The 24566-nt window shown below is 34.5% G+C and overlaps 1 protein-coding gene across 1 annotated transcript in view; it reads left to right on the top strand.

Annotated features, from left to right (window-relative positions):
- Nucleotides 1-1060: 1060 nt before the first annotated feature.
- LOC102805807 (serine/threonine-protein kinase ULK3-like) overlaps nt 1061-24566 on the top strand; it is a 75480-nt gene continuing 51974 nt past the window's right edge. Inside the window, exons 1-11 of the mRNA XM_078010980.2 lie at nt 1061-1193; nt 1933-2073; nt 2821-2941; nt 3878-3982; nt 5463-5600; nt 14438-14520; nt 14882-15037; nt 17448-17553; nt 19956-19996; nt 21213-21474; nt 21822-21889. Of these exons, the coding sequence (XP_077867106.2) occupies nt 1092-1193; nt 1933-2073; nt 2821-2941; nt 3878-3982; nt 5463-5600; nt 14438-14520; nt 14882-15037; nt 17448-17553; nt 19956-19996; nt 21213-21474; nt 21822-21889 (1323 nt within the window). The 5' untranslated portion in view covers nt 1061-1091. The remainder of the gene's footprint in view (nt 1194-1932; nt 2074-2820; nt 2942-3877; nt 3983-5462; nt 5601-14437; nt 14521-14881; nt 15038-17447; nt 17554-19955; nt 19997-21212; nt 21475-21821; nt 21890-24566) is intronic.

Below are 24566 nucleotides of genomic sequence, written 5' to 3'. Positions count from 1 at the left end.
ATTTTTGGTATGTGGCACATTATGAAAAAGGTATATATAATATCATATAATGTATTTGCTCATATATTAAATTGTTGTTGTTTTTATCGGGATTTCAATGACGGAATGTGTTTTTATTGGTGTGTATGGAAACCGCTGTCAATTTATCAGTTTATACAACAGATTTTCAATAATTAAAAAATTCACATACACCCTGTCGCTAAAACGATTCAATGTGACAAAATATGCTACGAAATAATGTCACTGCTAAAATGCGCAAAAATATAAGCAGATGTCAAAAATGCATGAACAGCATTCCATTTAAAGCGCGGTGGTCGTCGCACAGCGCGTGTTCGAATTTCATGTAATTAAACAATGTATTTTACACGCGTTGTATACGTCGCTATGAGTTCCATATCGAGCAGGACGCGGCGCGACGACCACTTCCCTTTAGGCTGAATTTGTAAAATATCTGGTCCTGGCGCGAAATTTCTCGTCCGGTATAATTAAAAACAAAAAAGTAATTATAATATCGAACGATAGAATTGCCTCGGCTGATATGACTAAGAACATGCTTCGATGCCATACTCATTGAAAGGGTCCATACAATGACATTAGTATTGCCTGGGACTATAGAGGTCTTTCACGTGACGTCATCAACCCAGAAGTCGGCCATTTTGGAGGTCCTACAATTGCGTCGTCTGCGTCGTCTGCGATCATAACGACAGTGTTTCGAGTTTATTAACTACAGAAAATAACACACACACAAAAGACAAAACACACGTTTCTCTTAAACAAAACAACTGATGTTCAATATCACTGTTGAATATACTGAGTAAAAACCAACAAAACCGTCAGAGTCGCTAATTAAAAATAAAATCGCAAAATGTACCTGCATCAACCAAAACTTAAGATAAAAATAGAAAAAATGATATACACCACATATTTAATAAAAACTGTGTGTCTTACTTTATATTATTTTTTTTAGTATTTATTTTATTTTAACTAGTCTGAAACTATGAATGAAGATTAGGTTTATTCGTAAACGAAAGCAATCGTAATCTGTGCCAATGATGGCGTTTGACGCGGAAGTAAAGATCGAGAGAACCAAAATGGCAGCGTCAAGCTGTCTTCTGCCGAAGCTTGATGGATTCGTATTTACTGAGAAACTGGGCAGTGGAACGTATGCGACAGTGTACAAAGCTTACAGAAAGGTAACGGTGCGATATCATTAGTATCAACACAGAATATTTTGTTTTTAGATGACCAGGTCAGTTGTTGTTTATTTGTAAATGATTTGTAAACACATGAAACGGCGTCAGAATCACGTGTAGGCGTGCCACAATTAAATAATACAGAACTACGGTTTCCAGACTACGGGGCTAATATGCAGAGTTTGCCGGATGTCAGTGTTACGTAATGTCTGCTGAGAGTCCTACTGAACTCACAGGAACTGCATTCAGCACAGTCCCCTATCCCTACAAGAGGAACTGTGCATTCAGTAATGATAAAAAGACAAAACAGTTGCTGAATATTTAACATACAATTAAAGACTGCCATATTTCTACCTTCACAGAAAAATGACTTGATGCAATTGCTAGAAACAAGAAAATCATACTAGAGTAGTATTTAACTAGTCACAGCTCTCCAGAAATTCAACAATCGTGTATTTCTGCAAGAATGTCACCCTGAAACTTGGAGTAATAATATTATTGCTCCAATCCACAAAAAAAGATGATGCCTTTAATCCACTGAACTATAGCATTTGAAAAATTTGCGTCATAATTTTAAATTGAAAAAATAAATCATGATTTGATGAAGCTCACACAAATAACATTTTGTGATAATGGCAACAGGATCCAGTATTAGGAACCCAGTGACAGTGAAATTTTCATGACAAAAACGTGTTATCCTCAAATTGCTGGGAAATGGTATGTTTTTGTGTTTTTGAAGGGAAACCAGCGTGAAGTAGTGGCGATCAAGTGTGTCCTCAAGAATTCTTTGAACAAAGCTACAACTGAAAATTTACTTACAGAAATTGAGATATTGAAGAAAATTAAACATGACTATATTGTCAGACTCAAGGACTTCCAGGTAATTATGTTGATGTGTGTAATATCAGAAAATGGTAATTTTAGCATTTTTAAATTTTGTATACATTATTTCTTGGACACAATGTCTGAAACCTTGTGAAAATACATATGCTGTATTCACTGAATAAGAATCACAGAAGGAGGTTTGCAATTATGAATTAATGTCATTATGATACTGAAAATAAAAACAAACAAAATTGGCGTCACAAGACAATTTTTCAGGAAACAAGAGTCCCATATACATGAAAAAATGGTAAAACTTTACATTTTTGCACTGGTTTCAATTATTATCTCAAAAGTTTGCTTGGTGACATAAGATGAAACAGACATATAAATTCGTAAAATTTCTTGGAAGGGATTAAAATTGGTTACATAACAGTTGAATTAAGGGCAATAAAGCAAATACAAAATGAACTATTTTCAAGAGATAGACGCTAAACTAAAATGACTAATATGCCAAAACACCAAGACAAGAATCACAGAGTAAAATTCAATCACACGAGACGACAAGATATCTACTGAAAAAAACATATACAGCTATATTAATAGGGGAAAAAAAATCCAATAAACAAAATAAATGCCAATAAACTAGAAAATGACAAGAGAATTCAAATTGTAAATTATTGTTGTCTTAATATTTTTATAGAAACTAGCTAGTGTTCTTATTTTTCATTTTAATTATAAATTTTGATTGATTGTTTAGATTAGTTATAAAGTATTAGTGAAATGTTGTCTTATTTTTCATCAGTGGGACAGTGAATGCATCTATCTTATTATGGAGTATTGTAGTGGAGGAGATCTTTCCAATTTCATCCGATGTAAGAGAGCTCTGCCCGAGAAAATAGTGAAAAGGTTTTTACAGCAGTTAGGTAAGACACACAAATAGTTTTTTGTGAAATTTTTTTATAGAATGAAGCAGAAAGTTGTTTCACCTTTCACAAAATAAAGATGCATTATTTTTCTTGTATTTTTTTCTATAATTTTGTTCAGTGTCTATAGGCAATGATAAATTTTGTCTGAAATATAAGTAAACACTTCTAAATGCTCAAAATGCTGAATTTGTCAGGAAAACTTACTGCTTTCATATACTGTAGAATAATTTATTTTAGCTGGAATTAATTTTCGCTGAAAAGACTATTTAGTTGTTTTGTATGGAATTTATTTTCACTCATTTTTGACTAGTTGAATGTGCTCAAAAATCTTTGAAATCCAACAAAAGGTTTATGCTGTATTGTTGAAAATTCGGTAATAAAAATATATGGTCACTTCATTTTCCACAGAACAATTTTGAAAATTAATTAAAAGATGTGTTTTTTGAATAGTTTACAATTTGTTACTATGGCAGAAACATACCATTGTATTTAAAAATTTTGTTTGATGGTGACCAATGCTTAAAAATGATATGAGTGCTACATTTGACTGTCACGAAAAATGGGAGAATTAAGCATATTTATATATGTTATCCATCGAATAATTTGTTTACATGAAATCTTATGGAAAATGTTCCAAAATGGCCGCTTTTTAGATTATTTTGCATATGTTGTCTTGGAAACACATCCTTCTTTCTCTGTAAAAGTTTTAAATATGAATGACATGCATGTATGTGAATCATCACATAAATTTTTTTTTTTTTTTTTTTTTTTTTGATAAATATTTTTTATTACCCATAAAAAAAAAATTACAGGACTTTAATAAATACAGTAAATACATAAATAAATTTTCATGTTTCACTGGTAGCGACTATCATAATAAAGAAAACTTTTTTGATGGTTATCATATATTGCACTGTCTGTTTTTAATTGCAGCATGTGCACTCAAATTTCTACATACTAAGAAGATATCGCATATGGATCTTAAGCCACAGAATGTACTCCTGTCCAGCACCCATGATCCTGTCTTAAAACTTGCAGGTATAATATAATAAACTTTGGACTTTAATAGAAATGATCGGAATTGTGATGAAGCTGGTGTTCCTCATACACGACCAAATTTAATAATTTAATACCATGCAATGTTGAGCTGTTATTTTCTGATACTTACTGCAAAATTTCCGATTGGTATTGTGCAACTAACAATGAAATGCTAGTATTGTGATTTTTACCAAAATCATGTTTATTTCAGACAAACACATTTATAAAGAATTTAAACAAATGTCTGTGTTCAAATTTGTAGACTTTAAAGACTTTAGGAAAATTAAACCACATATGTATCACCCGCAGGTTTAATTGTGCTTTTCTGTTTAACCATTTTCTACAGAAACACCCCAATGATTTCCATGGTTGAGAACAGGACTTGTTATCATCCCTTTATAAAGATCAATCACAGTGTGGACTGTATTTTCATCCATATTTCACCAAGTTTATTAAATTCTCAAATCCTTGATTCTAAATGAATCAGAGCTAAAAAATTTCTTCTGATCTAACATGTGTCTTGTGTTTACTTTTGCAATAATGTTTTAAGCTTATAAACAACTGGGATAGATAAGAAAATGTCCACGAAGTCACGCGAAAACGTTTTAACAGTAAGTGACGTGAAAGGTCAGACTGAAGTTCCATATTTTCCTTACGTTAGTGATTCTCACCGGCCTACAGACATTTATAAATAAAACAGAAAGTATAAAATTCAGTTGCAGGTCAAACTAAATAGCAGTGCAAATAAGTTGAAGTAGGTAAAAATAAGCATTCTCTCGACGCGATGTTGCTACACACAAGTACAAAATCAAAACTATTTCGAGACTGTTATATTAAGTTTGCCGTGATTTAGTTGACTGGTAAACTTCTTGTCCTGATGTATCATATTTTCAAAGGCTTTCTAATACATGATCGGCAAAATTCAATAACATAAGACTAGCTTTGTTGTAAAAATGGCGACGTGAACTATGCTAGAAAGATTGAGTCACTAACGAAAAATATTTCTTAAAATATGGTCAATTTTGGCTTAGAAATAAATTATTCGGCAACTCAAAGTGAAACTCTCTCATTTCCGGTTGATCTGAACTGAATACAGAGAATGACTAAAATGCACACAAGGCTGACGATTCCCGATGTGTGTACTCACCATTCGGCAAAATTCGGCAAAGCATGGGCCACCAGCGTAGCCGAGACACATTTTTCGCAGGGGATTAGGCCAATTGACACCTCTAAACAATAGCGTTGCCAGTCTGTTTATTAGTTGTCTGAGATATAATGTAGTGTGTACTAGTGTCCCCCAGTCTTATTTTCACAAAATTGTCAGATTCAAGGTATTTTTTTTTTAAATCAACGTTATAACTGAATCCTCTAACTTATGCACTGAGGTGAAATAAGGCAGAATTGTATATTATGTGGCCTGCTTTTATATATCTAAGTAACTTATTTTTGTGATATCTGTTTCTAATTTTATTATTTACAGATTTTGGTTTTGCTATGCATATGAGGAATAGCATGCACAGTATTCGAGGATCTCCACTCTATATGGCACCCGAAATGATTTGTGAACAAGCTTACGATGCATCAGTCGATCTATGGTCTGTGGGAGTTATTTTATATGGTATGTTTAGAGTCACCTTTCTTTGTCAAAAATTGTTACTCTTGATATGTGGGTGAAGATTTATAAAAAAAAAGTTTCTGTTTTCATGAGGTTTTCCACTTCATGTTGCATGCCTACCACATGTAATCACAAGCTTGTCCCCCTCAACGGCTTCAACGTCATTCAACATGAAAATGATGAACGACTTCTATTTATGTACATCAAACATATCTGAACAGATTTTCCATTGGTTTCCTACTGCATATTTTGAAATAAGCAGGTAGTAAATAGGAATATTTTGTGGCAGGTGAAAAATTAATGCTGGTGAAAAAGTGAAGCATGCCTACTGTTCATTGCATATCCATTTTTCATTGCATAACCACTGTTCATTGCATAGCCACTGTTCACTGCACAGCCACTGTTCATTGGATAGCCACTGTTCATTGCACAGCCACTGTTTATTGCATAACCATTGTTCATTGCATAGCCACTGTTCAATGCATAACCACTGTTCATGCACAGCCACTGTTTATTGCATAGCCATTGTTTATTGCACAGCCACTGTTCATTGCATAGCCACTGTTTATTGCATAGCCACTGTTCATTGCACAGCCACTGTTCACTGTTCACTGCACAGCCACTGTTCACTGCACAGCCACTGTTCACTGCACAGCCACTGTTCATTGCATAGCCACTGTTCACTGCACAGCCACTGTTCATTGGATAGCCACTGTTCATTGCATAGCCACTGTTCATTGCACAGCCACTGTTCATTGCATAGCCACTGTTTATTGCATAGCCACTGTTTATTGCATAGCCACTGTTCATTGCATAGCCACTGTTTATTGCATAGCCACTGTTCATTGCACAGCCACTGTTCACTGCACAGCCACTGTTCATTGCATAGCCACTGTTCATTGCATAGCCACTGTTTATTGCACAGCCACTGTTCATTGCATAGCCACTGTTCATTGCATAGCCACTGTTCATTGCATAGCCACTGTTTATTGCATAGCCACTGTTCATTGCATAGCCACTGTTCATTGCATAGCCACTGTTCATTGCATAGCCACTGTTCATTGCATAGCCACTGTTAATTGCATAGCCACTGTTTATTGCATAGCCACTGTTTATTGCATAGCCACTGTTTATTGCATAGCCACTGTTCACTGCACAGCCACTGTTCATTGCATAACTACTGTTCATTGCATAACTACTGTTCATTGCACAGCCACTAGTAGTAGTAGTCCAGAGTTTTAAATCCGGTTTGGTCCCCGAAGACCAGGGTGGCCGGATTCACCTTAAACTAGTGGCAATCGCTCTTACCCCCTCCCTCCACTTTGCACTATTTAAAGCATCCCTCATCCTCATCCCAACCTTCCCACTCTCCTCCTCCACTTGCATCTTCCACGTCTTCTTTGGCCTTCCCCTTTTCCTTGGACCACTCACCTCTAAATCAAGGGCCCTTCTTAATACATGCCCATCCTCCCTCCTCAGCACATGCCCATACCAACGTGCCCCATTTGCCTTCGCCAACCGATCTACCGCTTCATTCAAACCCAACATCTGCATCAAGTCCTCAGTTAACTTTCTGTCCATCAACTTCACCCCACACATCACTCTCACCATCGCTCTCTCTGTCCTCCTTAAAATACCCAACTCATTTTCACTCAAACACCATGTCTCGCTCCCATACAGCAATGCTGATCTCACACAACTCTTATAAACTATTCCTTTCATCTCCAAGGGAAATCTCTTCCCATATAGTAGCTCTCCACATTCCCTAAACGTCACCCAAGCAAACCTTGCTCTAGCTGTCACAGCCGCCTCACACCCACCACCCACACTTACCTTGTCCCCCAGGTATGTAAACTCCTTCACTGACTCAACCTCATCACACAACTTTTCTTCCTGTTCCACCACCCTTCCAACTCCATTCTTACATCTTCCACATGCAAAATCCCTTGCCAATCTTTGGGTCACCCTCTTTATCTTTGCACATCTCCCATGTATCCACTTCCCACATTTCACACACCGCACTGAATTTGCCTTTACCCTCTTTCCACACATGCCACATGGGTCAACCTTACTCACCAAGGCTTTCTCCTCCGTCCCACTCACCATCACTTTTGTCTTTTCCAGATTTACCTTCAAACCCTTACTCTCAAATGCTTTTTTCCATTTCACAAACTCTCCCTCAATCCCTCCATTGTGTCATCCATCAAGACCAAGTCATCAGCATACAACATCTCTCTCATCAGCCCTTCTCTTGCGCTCTCTGTAACTACATCAATGACAACTACAAATATCAATGGTGATAGTACAGAGCCTTGATGCACACCCACCTTCACCTCAAACTCCTCTGACAACTCCGATCCTACTCTAACTCTTGTCTTTGCTCCTTCATACAAACTCATCACTGCTCTTACCATTGCCTCTGGTATACCTCTCTTCCGCATTGCCCACTCCATCACCTTCCTCGGGACTCTATCAAAGGCCTTCTCCAAATCTACAAAACACATATACAGTTTCTTCCCTTTTGCACGATATTCCTCTTGCATCCTCCTCAGAATAAACACTGCTTCAATTGTTCCTTTCCCTGGCATAAAACCAAACTGCATCTCATCCACTTCCACTAATTTCCAGATTCTATTCACTATCACCCTCTCCACAATTTTCATTGCATGCTCTAATAGTTTCATACCCCTATACGCACCACAACTCTTTGCATCCCCTTTTCCTTTAAAAATTGGTACTACCACACTCACCTCCCACTCCTCAGGCATTCCTCTTCCATCTAACACTCTCTGGCATAACTCCATTATCACACCAATCCCTATGTCTCCACTTGCAAAAATCATCTCCGCACTCACTTCCGAGGGTCCAGCAGCCTTTCCAGTTTTCATGTCTCTGATTGCCTTCACTACTTCTTCTCAACTCACTTTTTCAACTGGCCCTTCCACCAGATCAGCCTCCACATCCTGATCCCACTCATTCTCCTCATTCATGATTTTTTCCATATGTTCTTTCCAGACTTTACTTCTATCTCTCTCGCTGAAATTCAACTTGCCATCGCTTCCTCTCATACATCTTCCCCCTGTAACATCTCTTCCATCCCCTTTCATTGCCTTCACTATCTTATACACCTTGTTTGGATTCTCCTTAAGCTCACTCAGCACCTTCTCATTTTCCTCCCTCATGGCCTTTGCCACCACTTTCTTTGCTTGTTTCTTCAATCTCTTATACCTAACCTTATTCTCTTCAGTACCACTTTTTCTCATTTTCTTGTACGCATCTTTCTTTCTTGCTATTGCTTCCTTCACCTCTTCATTCCACCAACCTGTGTCTCCTCTGCCACTGTTTATTGCATAGCCACTGTTCATTGCATAGCCACTGTTTATTGCATAGCCACTGTTCATTGCACAGCCACTATTCATTGCATAGCCACTGTTTATTGCATAGCCACTGTTCATTGCACAGCCACTATTCATTGCATAGCCACTGTTTATTGCATAGCCACTGTTTATTGCATAGCCACTGTTCATTGCACAGCCACTGTTCACTTCATAACCACTGTTCATTGCATAGCTACTATTCATTGCATAGCCACTGTTTATTGCATAGCCACTGTTCATTGCACAGCCACTATTCATTGCATAGCCACTGTTTATTGCATAGCCACTGTTTATTGCATAGCCACTGTTCATTGCACAGCCACTGTTCACTTCATAACCACTGTTCATTGCACAGCCACTGTTCATTGCATAGCCACTGTTCATTGCATAGCCACTGTTCATTGCATAGCTACTGTTCATTGCATACCCACTGTTTATTGCATACCCACTGTTTATTGCATACCCACTGTTTATTGCATAGCCACTGTTTATTGCATACCCACTGTTTATTGCATACCCACTGTTCATTGCACAGCCACTATTCATTGCATAGCCACTGTTTATTGCATAGCCACTGTTTATTGCATAGCCACTGTTCATTGCATAGCCACTGTTCATTGCACAGCCACTATTCATTGCATAGCCACTGTTTATTGCATAGCCACTGTTCATTGCATACCCACTGTTTATTGCATACCCACTGTTTATTGCATAGCCACTGTTCACTGCATCGCCACTATTCATTGCGTAGCCACTGTTCATTGCATAGCTACTGTTCATTGCATACCCACTGTTCATTGCGCATACCCACTGTTCATTGCATACCCACTGTTCATTGCATAGCCACTGTTTATTGCATAGCCACTGTTTATTGCATAGCCACTGTTCATTGCATAGCCACTGTTCATTGCATAGCCACTGTTCATTGGATAGCCACTGTTCATTGCATAGCCACCATTTATTGCGTAGCCACTGTTTATTGCGTAGCCACTGTTTATTGCATAGCCACTGTTTATTGCATAGCCACTGTTCATTGGATAGCCACTGTTCATTGGATAGCCACCGTTTATTGCGTAGCCACTGTGCATTGCATAGCCACCATTTATTGCGTAGCCACTGTTCATTGCGTAGCCACTGTTCATTGCATAGCCATTGTTCATTGCACAGCCACTGTTTATTGCACAGCCACTGTTCATTGCATAGCCACCATTTATTGCGTAGCCACTGTTCATTGCGTAGCCACTGTTCATTGCGTAGCCACTGTGCATTGCATAGCCACCATTTATTGCATAGCCACTGTTCACTGTACAGCCACTGTTCACTGCACAGCCACTGTTCATTGCATAGCCACTGTTCATTGCATAGCCACTGTTCATTGCATACCCACTGTTCATTGCACAGCCACTGTTCATTGCATAGCCACCATTCACTGCATAGCCATTGTTCATTGCATACCCACTGTTCATTGCATACCCACTGTTTATTGCATACCCATTGTTCATTGCATACCCACTGTTTATTGCATACCCACTGTTCATTGCACAGCCACTGTTCATTGCATACCCACTGTTTATTGCATACCCACTGTTCATTGCATAGCCACTGTTCATTGCACAGCCACTGTTCATTGCATACCCACTGTTCATTGCATACCCACTGTTCATTGCATACCCACTGTTCATTGCATACCCACTGTTCATTGCATACCCACTGTTCATTGCATACCCACTGTTCATTGCATACCCACTGTTCATTGGACCACCAGATTTTTATTCAGACAATCATTATTACTTTTGTATAGCAATTCAATCATCTGCCAGGAAATAACCATATTCTTATACTTATGGAATAAAATTTATCTGTTAAGCATATGCATTAATGCATGAATCTTCACTACCTAGATGAATTACGTCACTAGGAATTGCATTTTGTGTCCTATTGTTCGTATTTTCCTCTGACTCTTCTTTTCTCATTTTCCAATTTTTCTTTCACGAGCTTGTTTGAGCGAGAACTGCTGACCAAAATATTGTCAAATTTTCTTTGTTGACAAAGGGTTAAAGCACGGTGATCGTCGCACAGTGCATGTTCAATTTCATGTAAATAAACAATGTATTTTACACACGTTGTATACGTCGCTATGAGTCCCATATCGAACTGGATGCGGCGTGACGACTGCCGCCCTTTAATGTGGACTGGTGCACCTGACTTTCCAAATTTGGATTGGTCACATGGTTTGGCAGACATATTGGTTCAAAGCAATCCCTGAAATGTCCTCTATATTACATACATTCATTCTCAGTAATCTGTAATTTGTGTTGTAACATCATTGGCATGTGTGCTACCAATATCACAAATAAAAATACACATCACATCATCTTACTTTTTGTACTCAGAAAAATGGCATAAAACATTCTGAAACCATTCATCCAATTGATCTGAAATTAAGTATGCATTATCTAAAAAATATGTATTATTTAATTTGATTGAATTGTATCAATTGGTCACAAGGTTCAACCGCTATCATGGAAATACTCTGTTTCCCATATTTCAGGGCTCTCAGAGATTTGAAATTGTTGTTAGGTAATACAAATATCATGAATAAAAGTTACATCATGTCATGTGACTTTTTGTCATATAATGATTTTTTTTAAAGTGGCATGATTTATTAACTTTTGACTTTTTAGCTCTGCTGTCGACTTTGTCAAGCAGAGCTTATCATATGAGTGATTGTCTGTCGTCTTCCATCTCAGATTTGTTCATTTTGTGATGATGTCTTCAATTCTCTAATTTTGATGAATATTTTTGTCATTTTTTGGTAAAAAGTGATATTTTAAATTCTTGTTAAAAACCGCAAGTCTGATCGCTTTAATACAATACATATAGATACCTCAGGTAGACCTCTCTCAGATTTGTTCATATTGTAATGATATTTTCAATTATCTAATTTGGATTAATAATTTTGTCATTTTTTGGAAAAAAGTGATATTTTCAAATTCTTGTTGAAAACAGCAAGTCTGATTGCTTTGATATTAGACACATTTTGTTCATTTTCTAATGAATATCTTCAGTTCTTTATTTGAAATGTGCATTGCTAACAGCGGAGCTATCTCAGCCGACAGACTGCTTGTTTGAATTTGTCATAGAAAAATATATCTCTTCTGTCAAAAAAAAATTATTCAAATCAGTCACATGGTTTGATACATTCATATGCAAATGACTAATCTGTGAAATAAACAGGGGCGGAGACAAACCACTCAAATGTTTGGAAACACTCATTGTGTGTCAGATAGCTACTGATAACACATCCTAACATTGCTTTGTCTTGAGTTTATCTTTGAAACTTATAGGCACACAGATTAAACCTGTGTTGTTGATTTTGGAAAACACTACTGAGGCTGCCTTGCTTCCCTTCAGAAAATCTACATTTTAACCAACTTACATGACATTCTATGTTACGTTGACTTTATCAGATGAAAGTTTATAGTGCATTTCATCAATTAATAAATAAATGTGAAAATCGTAATTTTCAACACAAATAATAGTCTCGCTATCTTAAAAATCAATTTTCCTGGAAACTACTTGCTCAATTAATCTGAAATTTAGTTGTATCATCTAGGTTTTACAAAATGTCAACTTCCCAGAATTCACCATAATTGATCACATATTTTGGCAAACATCTTGAATTTAGGAAACCAAAGAGTACTATATGTACTAAAGTATTGAATTTGTGTTGCTATTTGGCGATTGTACTATCTACACGTTTTGATTCAGTATGGCTCATTGACACCACCGTGAGTGTTAGAATTAGGACAATCAAAGTTTGACTCTTCGTTCACATCCAAATTTTTTAAGAAAATGCTTTGTCTCAGAATAATAGTCTGTTAAAGGTACCAAGTATGAAAGAATTAGGGGACAAAAAAACAAACATCAATGATTTAGTTTGTTTTACAAGGTTCGTCATTATTGTGGTAATTAAACAACGTAAATAACGACTGTCCAGTTTGTCAGAACTTGTTCCTCTATACTTATGCTTTTGAATCATATGGTATATGCTAAATTACGGTTCTGAATTAGACAACACACAGATGTTTTATTCAAAAACGTCATAAAACCCTTCTTGCTGTCTTAATTCACTGTTGCATTTGCCAGATTGAATTGGAATATACTTTTAAATTATCTTTTCCACATATAAGAAAGTATATCAAATTTGATTTCTTTTTCTTTATCACAAAACGCCACTTTTTACACCACATCAGAGTTATGAAATCAAACATCATATTCAAATCAGTCACATGGTCTGTCCACAATATTGGATTAATAAAACATGGTTTTAAAATGCTTAAAAATCAATTTTCCTGGAAACTACTTGCTCAATTAATCTGAAATTTAGGTTGTTACTTATGAAATCAAACATCATATGCAAATTGGTCTCATTGTCTGATATAATAGCCATATCATTGTAATTTAAGAAAACAGAAGTATTGACTTCACTAACCTGTATTCTTCTTTTTTTATCTTCAAGACAAATAACTAAATAATTAAAAAAATTATAATTAATTAAGAGTGTAAATAATAAATATTGCAAATGATATAAATGTTGAGTTCTGGAGATGATCAAGACGATACGTGTTTGATTGATGAGTTGATAGTAAAATTCAATGCATATACAGACTGTGTCTTGACTATCTCTACGATGTACAGTAAATGCGACTGTTACCATGGCAATTTTCTTTCATTGAAAGTATTTTTAGAGTGTTAATTTGACTAGGCACCATTTTCATGTGTATTTGGTCTTTATATACAGTACGTGATAGGAATTATAAATCTGTTTATGTGTAGTTACCATGGTAATGGCATGTGGCACGTTTTACAAGATGTAATGTTGTCTAGCGCGGTGAATCAGATCAGATTCAGACATCTTTCACGGGCATTTTATTCAACCCCAAATGCACTTATACATTGGCTCCTGAACATAGCTTTTGCAAAATTATTATAAAAATAAAAAAATGTATCTGTCGATATTTAAGTTTCTATTTACATTACAAAATCAGGGGTTTTTCTAGAAGAAATGAACAAGAGGGAGCACACACAGGCGCGGGAGTGACACCATATCGGAGTGTTTCTGCACCGTTTTAACGGTGTATCTATTGCCATTGAAATATTTTTTGAGTAATTTTAGTGTATTTGGTGTCCAGACACATTGTCAGCTGGTGTTGCTGGGAAGTTCTCACGGGGAAAAATATATTTGAGAAAGATTTCATGTTGTACGGCAGCACAGAAGTGCCCGTCTCAAGAAATATGTTTATGACTTGAAAGTTCAATCGGCAATTCGGTGAGAGGACACAGTTGATATTATCAGGGCGCTACGCACCGTGTTCCCCGGTTTAGAAAAAAACCTGTATTATGTTACGTTACATTATATTAATGTTTTTTGTAAACTATATAATTGTCTCCTACTTCTAGAGTGTTTGTTTGGTGAAGCACCATTTGCTTCAAGAACATTTGCAGAACTTGCAGAAAAAATCAGGGATCCGAGTCCAATTTGTGTAAGTGTACCAATTTTTGTTCAATGGTGTTTATTTGTCATCATTTGCAAATTTTTGAAACAGATTTTTTTTCTCAGATCTTGTCAAACTTAATTAATATAACAATAACACATTTTTTTTTATAAAATTGGTTTTCATGGCTTTCATTTTATCTGTAAATAAAAAAAATAAATACCCATAATCATGCAATACCATTGATTGAGCCGAATTAAAAGGGCTATTTTTGTCCAAATCTTCTGAAGGAAAGTGCAGACTAGAACTAGACTATTTTGTGAATTTGTGATGAAAAGAGGTAAAAAGAGCGACCTTTATTCATTATTATTTTGACAAGTGTTATTTTCATAATTAATCTCTTCTACAGTTGCCAGCAGGTTTCAATGTATCTGACCAGTGTCGCGATCTTTTACTACGACTTCTGCAAAGAGACCCAAAACAAAGGATATCATTTGAAGACTTCTTCAATCACCCTTTTATAGACTTAGAACACATGCCGTCCGCAAAAAGCCTGGAGAAAGGGGTAAGTGGGTTACCATGTGACTGTCTGACCCCCTAACCCCCTAAAAGATTGTATTACATGTAGGCTATCATGTGACTTCCCCAAGAGGTCATACGTTCTGGTCTTACAAGTGTGAAATGTGTGTTTAAATATTGCATGGCTAAATTTTTTCTCATGTCACTTTATTTTAATTTTTAATTTTAATTTAAAAATTTAAAAGGTTTCAAATTCTAACTACTTTTTAAAATGATTCACAATACTAAATCTATTTTCTAGATATTATGCAGCAAGTATGGCAAGCAGTTTCATATTTCATATTAAGCTGAAAATTATTATAATGTAGTTTGTGTTGGGGTGAAGCAGAAGTCATTGACTTTTGAATTGTGTATTGGCTCTGATTTCCAAGATTTGATGTTGTAACTTGTGCGGAAATCCTGCGATTCATAGATAAAAACAATTCATCATCGAACGTGACAGGATTTCTTGTCACATTGAATATGACCATCAGTTGTCAATCTATCTCAAAGAGGATCTTAAAAAAATAATACCACCGTATAATGTTGTTTTTTTCATCAGAATTTGTAAAACACTGATGAGTAAACTTCAACTGTCTTGTTCAGAATAATTAATTGATTTTCTAGATCTTAACGAGACTTGAATTTACTAATCATCACATTGATGAATATTTCAGTTACTTTTAGATGTAAAGGAGATTGTTTTTTCTCAGTTTGCATTGAATTAATTTTTATACTGATAGGTCACGCTATTCATTTTAGTGCAAAACATTTGATAACATCAGCTGATAATTTGTGATATTCAGGAAAAAGTTAGGAACAAATTGCAAAAAAACAAACACAGGAAATGTTATATTGTAGATAAGTTATTGGCATTGAGCAGAAGTCTCCTACCAGTTTTTTTCACAACAAAGCAGGAAACTGTATATTCTATTCATATGTATTTGGTGCTTCCTTACATTCAACTGTAGTCCCTTCTACAAAAACTTGACAAGTTCATCCAAATGTGATCCACCACGTATACATTTAAGAAAAACAGCGCCCTCTATGTGCATGTTGAGCCTGAATGAGTGTATTTGTATAAAGTTTATTAATACAGAACAAATGTAAAATCTCTCTAATTTGCGTCCTTTACTCTCAAAAATTATGTAATAGTCTATACAACAACTTATGAGTACTAAAATTACTGATAATAAAGAAAGATAAATTGTTTAATATTAATTTATTGTGTATATTTAGCATGAAGATAAAGGAGAAGGATATATATAATTAAAACTTGAAATTGCTGGTGTTTTTCTAATGTTCATGTTAATCTTATATCTCAAACATGGATCAAAATATATTACTAAAAAAGTTCTATGATAAATAATGATTTTTATTTTTAGTGCCAATAAAAATTCTATTCCTTTCAGAAGCTCTCAGATAATTAGAATGATTCGTATTGTTGACTAAAGTGAACTATTATTAGTTCCTGTTCAGACGCAGTCCGAAAACAGGGCCTTATTAATTGACCTATGTGCATTTGTGTGTCCGTGTATATGTGTGTCTGTGTGTCTGTGCGTCTGGACCTATATCTTAGACATGCCTGGACAGACTAAGTTTGTACTGAAAAATCATTGAAATCAAGCAATTCTGGAATTCCAGAATTTGATCTCAGTTGTTTATTAATGGATTTCGTTCAAATTTGGTACATACATTAGACATGATTGGTCCTTGATGCACGTCATTTTGTTTTTCAGATCGGATTCAAAATGGGTGACTGGTGGCAATTTTGTTTTAATGAATGCAGTTCTAGAACTATATATATATATATATATAGAACTATATGTATATTTCTGATATGCTTTGACTGATTATTTTATATATATTTATATACCGGTATTCAAAATGGCCGACCAGTGGCCATATTATTTAAATTAATGCTGTTCCAGAGCAATATCTCTCATTATGGACAAGTATTCAGATACAAGATGACTGAATATCAATCATTTTAATGTTAACAAAATCATCATAATCAAGCATCAGCTCTAACATGTTTATGTTAATACTATATTACTATAAACAAAACTATATATCGTAAGTTTTATAGCTAATGGGAACTGTGCCATGCATGGCTTGTTATTAGTAAACTGATATGGTCATTTATTTTCTGCTCAAACTGTGACTCATTTTAACATCTAGCTCAGCTTAAATATCAATAATTGGTAATGACGAAATGAATGGAAAATAATCTGCTTATGAAAATCTATTTGTTAGGATTTGATTTGAATTTGCTTTTATCCCTCTTGTATGTTGCATTATCAGTCTTAAGGACATCAAACATTCCAATACCTAATATAAAAATACCAAATATACCATTAATTCTTTGGACACTTTGTAACAAAATGTAATTTATTGTAAGCTTTCTTATTTTTCAGAAATCCCTTGTATCACAAGCTGTTATAAAGGACAGAGAAAATGATGCAAGAAGTGCAATTAAATATTACTGTAAAGCACTGGAATACTTAGTACCAGCATTGCAATGTAAGTTACACACTTCTGTAAAGCACTGGAATACTTAGTACCAGCATTACAATGTAAGTTACATACTTCTGTAAAGCACTGGAATACTTAGTACCAGCATTACAATGTAAGTTACATATTATTGTAAAACATTGGAATACTTAGTACCAGCATTGCAATGTAAGTTACATATTATTGTAAAACATTGGAATACTTAGTACCAGCATTACAATGTATGTTACATATTATTGTAAAACATTGGAATACTTAGTACCAGCATTGCAATGTAAGTTATATATTATTGTAAAACATTGGAATACTTATCGGTAGTACCAATATTACAATGTAAGTTACATATTATTGTAAAACATTGGAATACTTAGTACCAGCATTACAATATAAGTTACATATTACTGTAAAACATTGGAATACTTAGTACCAGTATTACAATGTAAGTTACATAATACTGTAAAACATTGGAATACTTAGTACCAGCATTGCAATGTAAGTTACATATTATTGTAAAACATTGGAATACTTAGTACCAGCATTACAATGTATGTTACATATTGCTGTAAAGCACTGGAGTACTTAGTACCAGCATTGCAATGTAAGTTACATATTACTGTAAAACATTGGAATACTTGGTACCAGCATTGCAATGTAAGTTATATATTACTGTAAAGCACTGAAATACCAGCATTACAATATAAGTTACATGCTTCTATAAAATTGGAATACTTAGTACCAGCATTACAATGTAAGTTACATATTGCTGTAAAGCACTGGAGTACTTAGTACCGGCATTACAATGTAAGTTACATATTTCTGTAAAACATTGGAATATTTAGTACCAGCATTACAATGTAAGTTACATTCTTCTATAAAGCACTGGAGTACTTAGTACCAGCATTACAATGTAAGTTACATACTTCTGTAAAGCACTGGAGTACTTAGTACCAGCATTACAATGTAAGTTACATATTTCTGTAAAACATTGGAATACTTAGTACCAGCATTACAATGTAAGTTACATATTACTGTAAAACATTGGAATACTTAGTACCAGCATTACAATGTAATTTACATATTACTGTAAAACATTGGAATATTTAGTACCAGCATTACAATGTAAGTTATATATTACTGTAAAACATTGGAATACTTAGTACCAGCATTACAATGTAAGTTACATATTGCTGTAAAGTACTGGAGTACTTAGTACCAGCATTACAATGTTAGTTACATATTACTGTAAAACATTGGAATACTTAGTACCAGCATTACAATGTAAGTTACACATTTCTGTAGAACATTGAAATATTTAGTCCCAGCATTACAATGTAAGTTACATATTGCTGTAAAGCACTGGAGTACTTAGTATCTGTAATACAATGTAACTTACATGTACATATTACAGTTTAGGCACTGGATTACTTAGTACCTGTATTACAATATAATTTACATAAAACTGTTAAACACTGAAATACTCTGTACCTGTATTACAATGTAACTTACACATTTCCATTAAGCACTGAAATACTTAGTACCTGTATTACAATGTAACTCACATATACCATTAAGCACAGAATACTTAGTACCTGTATTACAATGTAACTCACATATTATACCATTAAGCACAGAATACTTAGTACCTGTATTACAATGTAACTCACATATTATACCGTTAAGCACAGAATACTTAGTACCTGTATTGCAATGTAACTCACATATTATGCCGTTAAGCACAGAATACTTAGTACCTGTATTACAATGTAACTTACATATTACACCGTTGAGCACAAAATACTTAGTACCTGTATTACAATGTAACTCACATATTACACCGTTAAGCACAGAATACTTAATACCTGTATTACAATGTAACTTACATATTACACCGTTAAGCACTGGAATACATAGTTACAATCTAAGGTACATATTACTTCAGGTCTCTAAAATACTTTATTCTAAGTGAAAAGTGGTTAAGAATAACAAATTAGGAAATCTCACTGTATCCATACTGGCTATTTAACAAAGCTTAAAGCGGGGGAGTCGTCACCTGCGCATGCATCAGATGGCCATAGCCTGTCATTTACAAACATGCGTCTACCCATGAGTCTTTGCGTTTTTAGCGTGTGTTGTTGTCATAGCTTGGGACTCAATTCCCATGCGTGCTCAAGTGACAACCCTCCCGCTTTAAGAAGTGAGCACTTCTTTTCTTTGCTTGTTTAAGCAATGAGGGCGCTATATTTAATGGCTGATATTTTGATTTCAACTTAAATAAAAAAAATTATGTGTCTTTCCATCATTATGCCCTATAATTGGATATCTACATTAGGCATACTGTTTAACTACATATACATTGTTGTATATTGACCAATAGCATTTAAGTATTTGGTTTATTTATTTTATTCTTTTAGTTGTGCAAGACAGAGAGAGCAGAGAAGCTCTCAGGGGAAAGGTAAGTTTGCCAGCCAAAATTGAAAACGCTTTAAGGGTTGAACATTAGAAATTCTGGATGGTAGAAATGTTGTCCAAATATTTTAAGTTTTAAGCTACATATTTTTTTTTCATTATTATGATGTTTTGGGCTTTTCTTCTATCAAATTCCTTTTTTAGCTCCGCTGTCGACTTTGTCGAGCGAAGCTTATCATATGAGTGATTGTCCGTCGTCTGTCGTCCGGCGTCCGTGTCAATGTTTTACTTTTTTGACTTCTTCTTGAAAACTACAAACCTGATTGTTTTGATACTTGGTGTATATGTACCTTGGGTAGACCTCTCTCAGATTTGTTCATTTCATGATCATATCTTCAATTCTCTAATTTTGGTGAATATTTTTGTCATTTTTGGTAAAATGTGATATTTTCGACTTCTTGTTAAAAACCACAAGTCCAATTGCTTTGATATTACATATATGTAGTAGTACATGTGGATCACTCTCAAATTTGTTCATTTCATGATGATATCTTCAATTCTCTAATTTTGATGAATATTTTTGGTAAAAAGTGATATTTTCGACTTCTTGTTAAAAACCACAATCATTTATGGTGAAAAATGATATTTTTGAACTCTTGTTGAAAACAGCAAGTCCCATAGCATTGATAATATGCATATTGTTCATTATTTAATGATATCTTCTGTTCATTAATTGAAATATGCATTGCTAACAGCGGAGCTATCTCAGCCGAGACGCTGCTTGTTAATATATATTTTTTCTCCCATAAAGTTTGTTCTTGTTTCTTCAAAATTTCACATCTGTGTTGATTTGTTTTTTCCATATCTACCAATCCAGCATGGACTGGTAATTGTTTTTCGTTTGTTTTTATCTGTCATACTTGAATATCCAGGATGATAATAGTACTACATTAGGCCTCACCAAAAAGTTGGTCAAATTATACTCTCAAAATTATTGTGGATCATTTTTTTGATAAAATATTTCATGGCACACACATTTTGCTAATTTATTCAAATCATCAATACAGGGCGGTTTGCAGTAATTAAATGTATTTTTTTATGTGTTTTATACAATTGAAAGTCGTCTCTCACAAGGCATTGCAAATATATGCAGTAACATAATCACTAGTGATCAATTTAAATCCAACTATCTGAACTTCCTGATTCACCTCCCCCCTCCCCACTTTCCTAGTTTCAATTGTTTAACTATTGTTCCCACTCAGGTGTGTGAATACATGCTAAGAGCAGAGGAATTAAAGAAGTCATTCAAACCAAAACACAGGGATGTGAGAAAAGTTCAAAGACATGAGGAATCTAGTAATCTTACAGAGCAGAATAAAGATAGAGAAAATAAAATGCCATTTGACAACGATGAAACGAATGTTGGTGTTACAAAAGCTGAAGATATTCGACCCGTTACACCGATGGAACAGTCGGCTGATGTTGCCGAAGCGACAAGCTGTAGTGACACAATCTACTTATTAGGTACACCAATGATAAATTAAAGAGTGATGGTAGTCACGTAGCCTGACAAGTTGGCGTAGGTGGCGCCCTTGGTGGGGATCGCAGCAGTCCAGGGCGCCACCTACGCCAACTTGTCAGGCTAGTAGTTACGCAGCACGTGTTCAAATTTCATTAAAACAAACAATGCATTTTACATATACATGTATTGTGTACGTCGCTGTGAGTCCCATATCAAACAGGACGTATATACACCACTACAATATACCTCAGTCCTTTAATATTGGTCAAAATATCAATATTGAATTTCAAATATATTCATTGTGCTAATCATTTATTGAGGTAAAAACGTTTTAATTTTTTTTTTCTAGAGCGGTTATCTCTCAACAACCATGTTCTTTTAGAAGGAATACAACAAGCAAAGATTGGTGGATTGAGGGTGAGTTTACACAGCTTAAGGATTATCCAGATATTTTCTATATGATGATAGTGCATTGGTTGGTTTAAAATGGACATGCAGGAGTTTTCTCATGAGAACTTGCATATTCTACCATCCATGTATCAGCATATATTTACAGATATTTATTTTTAAATAATTTTAAAATTGTTCATAATTGAACGTAATAATTGATTAATCTTATTAATTGGTAATGTAAATATAACTGCTTCCAATTAACATTTGATTTGCTGTATTTAGTTTGGTGACTATTGTAACTTATAACTTCATACATGCTTCTTTTTACTTTATTTGTTATCAGTTGTGAAGTACGCCCTCTATGTTATGTTAACAATCCTGCTCCACTAGTTTGCTTACAGTAACCATGTGTATTGAGCAAACGTATATATCATGTAACCAGTTTCAAAAAGTCTTAGTTCTGCCACTGAGGGCACACTTTTATAAACCAGTGCCATAAAAAATAGACATCCATCCCAAACTGACATGAAGGGATTATCACAGAACATTTCCACATATACTATTTGTTTTATTCTTCTCTATTCCTTTCACTGCCATAATACTGTGGAATACTTTATTTTCGCGGGAATTAATTTTCGCTGAAAAGGCTTTTTGGGCGTTTTGCTTAGAATTTATTTTCACTGATTTTTGATGAGTTTAATGTGAAATATAGGAAAAAAAGTATATTCGCTGGATTTTATTTTCAAGGAATCATCCCTTCAGCGAAATTAGCGAAAATAAATTCCAAGCAAAAATAAAGTATTCTACAGTAGTTCAGAGACCAACACAGCTAGATTGCCAGCTAAGTCACTGTAGCACGTCTTGAGATCATAAAATAATTAGAACTCATGTTGTTTTTTGGGGGGTAATGTTAATTTATGAATCACAAATCACAGTTCAGGAAATGAAATGTGGATTACAAAAGAATATTAAACAATAATTAATAATAATAACTTAAGGCATTTGCAATAGTCTTACCACAGGAATGTCATTTTTAATTACATATATAAGTGTAATAAATTAGGATTAGACAATACTTGGGGATTAGGTTTAGGGCTGAAGGTAGGTGAAGGGTCTGTATAGTGTAAGTCTTGTCATGAGCTTTGACGCATTGTTAAATGAAAAATGAAGGCTTTATCCCTGTTCTACACGATAGTAATGCTTCAAAAATACTCATTGCAGTATTGATGAATTAGTTGAACTGTTGTTGATTCTTAATTCATCGATTCAGATTTCATTCGTTGATTTATGAATTACCATAACCTGTTTTTCAGGTAATTTGTAGGCCATTGTCACAGTTACTTTCCTTGAGTACTAGCTATAGTTATTGTGTTCTCTGTTAGTATTGTCACAAAAATAACCTTGTGTAAACCAGCATTTAAGTTATAATGGTGGTGGTGTATATATTGTAGTGGTATATATTGTAGTGATGTATATATTGGTAGTTGTGTATATATTGTAGTGGTATATATATTGTAGTTGTGTATATATTGTAGTGATGTATATATTGGTAGTGGTGTATATATTGTAGTGGTGTATATATTGTAGTAATGTATATATTGTAGTGGTGTATATATTGTAGTGATGTATATATTGTAGTGATGTATATATTGGTAGTGGTGTATATATTGTAGTGATGTATGTATTGGTAGTGGTGTATATATTGTAGTGATGTATATAATGGTAGTGGTGTATATATTGTGATGTATATATTGTAGTGGTGTATATATTGTAGTGATGTATATATTGTAGTGATGTATATATTGTAGTGGTGTATATATTGTAGTGGTGTATATATTGTAGTGGTGTATATATTGTAGTGGTGTATATATTGTAGTGATGTATATATTGTAGTGGTGTATATATTGGTAGTGGTGTATATATTGTAGTGATGTATATATTGTAGTGATGTATGTATTGGTAGTGATGTATATATTGCAGTGATGTATATATTGTAGTGGTGTATATATTGCAGTGGTGTATATATTGTAGTGGTGTATATATTGTAGTGATGTATGTATTGGTAGTGGTGTATATATTGTAGTGATGTATGTATTGGTAGTGGTGTATATATTGTAGTGATTTATGTTTTGGTATTGATGTATATATTGGTAGTGGTGTATATATTGTAGTGATATATATATATTGGTAGTGATGTATATATTGGTAGTGGTGTATATATTGTAGTGATGTATATATTGTAGTGGTGTATATATTGGTAGTGGTGTTTATATTGTAGTGGTGTGTATATTGTAGTGGTGTGTATATTGTAGTTGTGTATATATTGTAGTGGTGTATATATTGTAGTGATGTATATATTGGTAGTGGTGTATATATTGTAGTGGTGTATATATTGGTAGTGGTGTATATATTGGGCATGGTGTATATATTGAACATAGTGTATATAGTGGACGTGGTGTATATAGTGAACGTGGTGTATATATTGAACACAGTGTATTTATTGGACTTGGTGTATATATTATGCTTGAGTGGTGTATATATTGGTAGCGGTGTATATATTGGTAGCGGTGTATATATTGGTAGTGGTGTATATATTGGTATGGTGTATACAGTGAACTTGGTGTATATAGTGGACTTGGTGTAGTGGTATATATTGTAGTGATGTATATATTGTAGTGATGTATATATTGGTAGTGGTGTA

This window comes from Saccoglossus kowalevskii, chromosome 13 (genome assembly GCF_978046115.1).
Source record: "Saccoglossus kowalevskii chromosome 13, keSacKowa6.1, whole genome shotgun sequence".
Lineage (NCBI taxonomy): Eukaryota > Metazoa > Hemichordata > Enteropneusta > Harrimaniidae > Saccoglossus > Saccoglossus kowalevskii.
Note: the sequence above shows the minus strand (reverse complement) of the source record. Positions and strands in the feature narration are given on the sequence as shown.